At 44.9% G+C, this 7,032-nt stretch overlaps 1 protein-coding gene across 1 annotated transcript in view; it reads left to right on the top strand.

The window, feature by feature from the left end:
• The first annotated feature begins 515 nt into the window (after window positions 1-515).
• Window positions 516-7,032, top strand: part of IL2RG (interleukin 2 receptor subunit gamma) — a 17,395-nt gene continuing 10,878 nt past the window's right edge. Inside the window, exons 1-3 of the mRNA XM_082208428.1 lie at window positions 516-672; window positions 3,512-3,602; window positions 5,511-5,677. Of these exons, the coding sequence (XP_082064554.1) occupies window positions 579-672; window positions 3,512-3,602; window positions 5,511-5,677 (352 nt within the window). The 5' untranslated portion in view covers window positions 516-578. The remainder of the gene's footprint in view (window positions 673-3,511; window positions 3,603-5,510; window positions 5,678-7,032) is intronic.

Here is a 7,032-nt window from a genome sequence, read left to right as displayed (position 1 = left end):
AGCCAGGAGTTAGCCAATCACGCGGGGCCCATTGTGTAAATAATGTATATATAGCTAGACGTTTCAGGGAAAGTTTCATTCACTGCTGCTACAAGCTGAATAAAGAGCATGGAATTCACACTCAACCCTGAGTATATTTCAGTTGGAATCTCTTTTCTTGTAACTTGAATCAGGTCCTAGTTCTGGACCAGGAGAAAACAAGCATGCTCCCTCTTCCATGTGACAGCCCTTATAGTATTTGAAGATGGCTACTATATCTCCTCTCAGTCTCCTCTTTTTCGGGCTAAACAAACCCAGCTTCTCGTAAGACCTGGTTTCCAGACCCTTTAGCCATCTTGGTCATGATTCACAAGGGGCCCTGAGGTTGAAATTAATCTAATCTAGCCCAGGCTCTACCAGTGCAGCTTCTCAGAAGCCTTTAAGAAACTTTCTGCAAAGTTCTGGGAGTTTCCACAGGAAGGCATCATAAGTATAAATTGAGAATCGCACAGCCCACAGTTTCAGATCAGCTTTGAAATAACCACATCCTGTTGTGCTGAGCGCTTGTCTCTGGCAAAGCGGAGGCTGCTAGGAGGGTGATGGAGGCCTCGAGGGAACAAAGGATGTTCCTTGTGCTGGTCCTCCTGTTCTTGGGCCGAACCGAGCAAGCCACAGAGAGTTCTCCACAGCAAGGTAACCCACTCCCTATGGGCTGGGAGCTCGCTGCCCCTGCTGTCAGGGATTCTTCAGCTGTGATTTCTGCATTGCAGGGGGTGGGATGAAATGACCCGCTGGGTGCCTTGCAACGCTGAGATTCTATGATTCTAAGAGGATGAATGCAGCAACCTCTAACCCACATTCTATCTGTTCTTCAATACTTTCTGCAATGTTGGGTTAAGTCCCCTGAGCGGCAAAAAGCTACATTCAGGTCTTGTCAGTTCTTATGGTTGTGAATCCATAACTTTCTTTCTTTTGTGTCCATAAACAGCTGTTGCACTTATAATGGCAAAACCACAGGGAAATATTTCCTAAAGATTGCCAGTAGGTGGGGCTGGAATGTCAGGCAGGAACAGGGAATGATTTCCACTTAACATTCACTTTCTTTTTGGCCTCGCTGAGTTGGACATAAAATCAACAGGGTGTCGTTGTTGTCAGTGCTTCTTTTGTAATAATTATAATAATAATAGTTTAGGGGTACTCTCATTTTGACTCAAAAAAAATAAATCACCATTTTATAGTTCAAATCGGGAAAAATGAATGCAGTCAATGGACAAAAGTACAAAGATTCATAAAAAATTTTAGGGGTATGAGTACCCCTGCGTACCCCCAGAAAAAAAGCACTGGTTGTTGTTTTGATACAAATGTACACATCTGGGTTATGGCTGCCTACATATGCATTCCCCCCCCCCAAGCAGACATCAGAAACAGCACAACAGCCTGCCTGACATAAATAAGCAGCAAGCTCCTGCCAGTAGTTGCTGCCATGCCTGAGATCATTTCCTTGCAAGTGAGGAATGAATATTATGTGGCACTTTTTGCAACATACATAAAAGGTTAATATACAAAAATACAATAAATAATGGATGCCCATTGAAACAGTAATTAGCACTAGTATTGTTGAGAGCGGCCTTCAGCTAAGTTTTACTCAGAATGGCCCCACTGAGATTAATGGACCTAACTTAGTCATGTTCATTAATTTCAGTGGGTTCACTCTCAGTAAAACTTAGTTGAAAGTCACCTATTACAGTATTTGTTTCATTTATGAATCATTTATGAATCACTGACTGTGTTGCATCTTGAAGCTATTTAACAAATTTTAACAACTTAATAAAAAATATGTGTAAAACAATTGCATGTTTAGAAACGGTAAAAACGATTGCCTGTACCATAAAAACAATTTAAAATCCAATGCAGATACCAACTTCTAATTCATTCATCCACAGTCACCAGTTAAGAGGTAAATATCTCCTTCCCTCTCCCAACCAAAAATGTCCTGGTGTACTTTCCGACAGGACTAACTGATGAAATACAACCAGCTCAGATTGGGTAGCAAAAGTAAAGTGTTCACAAGAACTGTTGGGGTGATGGTGCTGAATATTAGCCATTCCTGAGCACTGGGCAATTTAACCATTTACTTGAAGGGTCACCCAGCCCCAGATGGGCCTTCTGGACTGGTTTGATTTGCGGAACTGGCACTATCGAAAGTGTCACATAAAGTTTGTTCTGCACTTGCAAGAAATTGATTTTTTGGTGTAGCAGCAGCTGCACTATGGAATCCCTGCCTACTAATACAAGGCACATATCTTTGTTGGATTGTTTTTGATGCCTGCCAAAATCCATTTTTTGCATAGGGAAGGCCTACCTGGACATGCAATCTTATTATGCACATTTGATTTTCATAACTGCTGATTTCATCTGTGCTCTGTTGTTTATCAAAAGTTTTGCTAGTGTGGCTTATTGCCTTTTTTTTAACCTAACATTTTCAGGTAAATCGCTTTAGGGCAGGGGCGAGACTAGGCTTTTTTTCACACACCCCCATGCATTTGTGTGCACACAAACACACAGGCTGGAAGCCTCAATGGTGCCTCTCTGGAGGCTACACCCGAGGCAAAAATCCTGGTTAGCCACACCCCACCCTAGCTTGTGGATTATTCTTATTTATTAATTTTAGTTATATATTTATGTTTATAAATAAATGGGCAAACAAATGATCCAGCCCCATTTCAACTGAACTATGTGGCATGGTCTGTGCCTGATGTTGTATGTGTAGAGGTAACTTTGCTGGAGAGCTGTAGGACAGGTTTTGTTTCAGGAAGGTTTGGTGGGCAGTGAACACAGCATGGCTTCCTTCAGAGCAGGGCTGGGCTGGGGACGTAGGCCTGGGATGGGGGGCGAAATGCAGCTCTCTGGGCCTCATGGATACCCCCCCCCAAGTCTCAGGTTCCATGAGGCCACATTGCTCACTGGCTTTGCTTCTTGAATGTTTTTGCTTGGCTGGAATGTTTCCTCAATCTCTGTAAATGCCTCTTCCTTCCCTAGATGGGGGGAAAGAGGGAGGGGTGGTAGTGGTGGGGTGTGTGGGTGTGTGTAGAAACCAGCATATTGCAGTATATAAAAGTGAAATCCGACATTCATTGCTCCACCTACTTTTGCCTGTGGCCTGTGGTTCCGCCCCTGGCAGAACCGTCCAGACTGCGCCCACCAGCCACAGACAAATTAGCTCTTCTTTCTGGCTCTCCTCCAACCCTTCCACTCATTCAATTCACCTTCTATTTAAAACAATTTCTTATGAGGCAATAATTGATATTTATGGACTTATTTTTAGTTGTTTTTGCACACACACACCCATCGCCTGTGCCCCTGGCGGGGGTCCACCTCACACCCCCCCCCCAGCTATGGCCCTGCCTGTGGCCCCACCCACCACTGGGGATTTGGCCCCCAGGGTGTTGCCCTGAATGGAATGTGGCCCTCAGGCTGAAACAAACTTCCCCACCCACATCAAGACTCACTCATGGAAGGTCCTCTCTTGCAGACCTGGAGTGCATCGTCTTCGATTATGAATACATGGACTGTGACTGGGGCAGCAAACAGAAGCCTGCAGGAAACTATTCCCTCTACTACTGGTATGTGCCTTCCTTGCGCCTTGCTTCTCTGCTCTACAGGAACGGCTTTTGTCCAAGCTTCAGCCAATGCACCACCAACCTCTCCCAGCCTTCCTCTTTCTTGGGGAGCTTCTTCCAACCCTGAGTCAGACTACACTGGGGACCAAATTAACAGAATAGCATAAGAAGACCCCTGCTGGGCCAGGTCAGGGGCCCGTCCAGTCCAGCATCCTGTTCTCATAGTGGCCAAGCAAATGCCTGTGGGAAACCAAAAAGCAGGATCTTAGCACAATAGCAACACTCTCTCCTTCTGTGGCTTCCAGAAACTGGTATTCTGAAGCATCACTGCCTCCAACCATGATGCAGTAGAACATAGTCCTCATGGCTAGCAGCCATCAATAGCCATCTCCTCAATTAATTTGTCCGGTCCTCTTTCAAAGCCATCCAAGTTTTGCTCTTTTCTCTAAACCAAAAAGTCCCAAATGCTGAAACCTTTCCTCAGAGCAAGGATTCCTCACCTGGGAGAGAGAACAATGGCTGCTGGCTCATTAGGGTGAATTGGGCACTGGCCCTCCAACCTCAGTCTACCTATAGCCAGCAACTCTGGGTGGCTTTCAACACCTATAAAAACACAACTAAACATTAAACAACTTCCCTATCTAGGGCTGTCTTCACATGTCTTCTAAAGGTTGTATAGTTCCCTATCTCTTTGGCTTGGCAGTTGTGTAACTCCATACCCTCCAACATTTCTCCAGTGAAAATAGGGACCTCCTAAGGAAAAGTGAGCTATTCCAGGACCAAAGGAGAAACAGGGACGTCTTCTGTAAATCCGGTACTGTCTCTGGAAAATAGGGACACTTGGAGGGTCGGTTATTACACACAACCACCCCAAGGGGTGGCCCTGCCTGTCAGCTGCCTCCTCTTTAGTCTCAGTGTCAGCTTCTATGCAACACAGCAGGAAGGAGGGCAGAGACAGAACCAGAACAGTGGGGTCTGCCAGTTACTGCCTCTAGCTCTAGCTCCTTTTGGCCTCCCAGCCTTCTGCCCTAGCATAGACAGACACATCCAGGTTAGGCTCTTAGGGTAAATGGAGCTCTGCCCCACCAACACCTGCCCTCAACCCTCTCTTGGCATTTGAGCATCCATTTTGCAACATTTACTTGACATCTGACCAGAGAGCGTTCCACAGAGCAGGCACCACTACCAAGAAGGCCCTCTTCCTGGCTCCCTGTAACCTCACTTCTTCCAGTGAGGGAACCACCAGGAGGCCCTCAGAGGTAACGATGGGGGTAGAGACGCTCCTTCAGGTATACTGGGCTGAGGCCATTTAGGGCTTTAACTGTTAGCACCAACACTTTGAATTGTGCTCGGAAATGTACTGGGAGCCAGTGTAGGTCTTTCAAGACCGGTGTTATATGGTCTCTGCGGCCACTCCCAGTCACCAGTCTAGCTGCCACATTCTGAATTACTTGTAGTTTCTGGGTCACCTTCAAGCAGCCTGTCCACATCCTCAGAGGTAATAGATTAGAATTGATCCCATGCAATTTGACTAGACAGGAGTCAAGCACTCTCCCACCCTGGCCCTGCACCCATGGTGGAGTCTACCTTTTTTTTGAATCTGAGCTACTTTTTCTGCAAAAAAACCCCCTATCTATGACTTTTAGAAGACATCTGAAGGCAGCCCTGTATCAGGAAATTTTAAATGTCTAATGTTTTACATTTTTTTATGTGCCGTAAGCCACCCAGAGTGGCTGAGGAAATCCAGCCAGATGGGTGTGGTATAAAAAATATTAGTATTAGTATTCAGAAGCATGTTCCACCTGGGCTAGAAGACAAACAAGACAGGGCTGTCCTCAAGGTATTCAGGTTCTGAACTGCAGTTCTCTAATGGTGTTGAAAAGGACTAACCCCAAGCCTCATTTTGTTTAGGTATGAGTCTGGCAAAGAAAAGCAGTGTGAGATTTACCTCCAGAGTGGTGATATTAACACTGGATGCCGCTTCCGTGAGATTAAACTGTTTAAATACTTTCACATTTATGTCAACACAAGTGACGGTACGAAGATTTTCCAAAAAGAAATGCAGTTGCAGAACCAAGGTATAGATTTCCTGCTGAGCCAAACCAACTTGTGGGTGTATTTATAAGTGGGAGCCCTATAGCCCAGGGGTCGGCAACCTAAGGCCCGGGGGCCAGATGCGGCCCAATCGCCTTCTCAATCCGGCCCATGGACAGTCTGGGAATCAGCGTGTTTTTACATGAGTAGAATGTGTCCTTTTATTCAAAATGCATCTCAGGGTTATTTGTGGGGCATAGGAATTCATTCATTCCCCCCCCCCCAAAAAAAAATATAGTCTGGCCCACCACATGGTCTGAGGGATGGTAGCTGGTGTGTCAGAACGGACTAATTCAGTTCAGTGAAGTTTACTGAATTATCTAAAGATCCCTGAACTACTTAAAAGAGTCCCCTTTAATTGCTGGGTGAGTGGAATGTGACTAAATTCATTTGCAGGTAGAACTTTGAACAGTTTCTAAGTCCATCCCCTTACATGTTTTGTTTTTTTTAAAACTATTTAAGCTCTTTGGGATTCTTTTACTTGAAGAAATGTAATTGTTGGGCAAATAAATTTAAGCATTTCGCTGTAGGTGTTTGTTTTTATGTTAGTCTTGTGAGGTTCAGGTCCACACTTGTAACAGTCTTCTTAAGTGTATTTCATACTTCAGCACAGAACATTGTAATATTTTCTCTCTCTCTCTATCTCTCTCTCGCCGGGAGTTATTTGGATGACCTCAAACTGTGAACTGGTTATTTTTGTAAAGAAACAAACATGAACAGGAATTAGTTCCTCTTTGGACACGATACACTTGAATTGATTATTATTTTTCAATGAACTTTCCATGCTCTGCCTGCAACACAGGAGAAAAGAGGCCCAAATTCTTCATCCTGTTCTGCTGGGACTCAGAGCCCTTATCTGCATGATCTCATCTGCATTTTCAGAGCTCAGCCCTGATGAAGAGTCCTCATCCTCCACCCACACTTTCCTTTCTGACCCTCGTTCTAGAGATGTATTATGTTGTTTACTCCCACTTCAGATCAGACCTAAGTCACAAGGGGGGGGTGGAGACTAAATGTGAGCAGGCTGTCCCTTCTCATTGCCAGAGATTCTGGTTTGTTCCAAAATAAATGCCCAAACGCCATGCCAATAAAGTGCAATTAAATTGCTGTTAAGGCTTTAAGGCAATTGTGCCTTTAATTAAAAGCTTCCTTTTTGCAGGTTCTTCCTTTTTATCAATTCCTGTTCAGTGCAGTTGAGGACTTAATGTTGACGTGCCCCTTAATTGCCTTTAATTTGTAAGCTGGTGTCTCCTGCATAAAGGTAAAGGGACCCCTGACCATTAGGTCTAGTTGTGGATGACTCTAGTTGCGGTGCTCATCTCACTTTACTGGCCGAGAG

Source organism: Podarcis vaucheri, assembly GCF_965113315.1.
Source record: "Podarcis vaucheri genome assembly, chromosome: Z".
NCBI lineage: Eukaryota > Metazoa > Chordata > Lepidosauria > Squamata > Lacertidae > Podarcis > Podarcis vaucheri.
The sequence above is the reverse complement of the archived record's forward strand: the minus strand, read 5'-3'. Positions and strand labels throughout refer to the sequence as shown.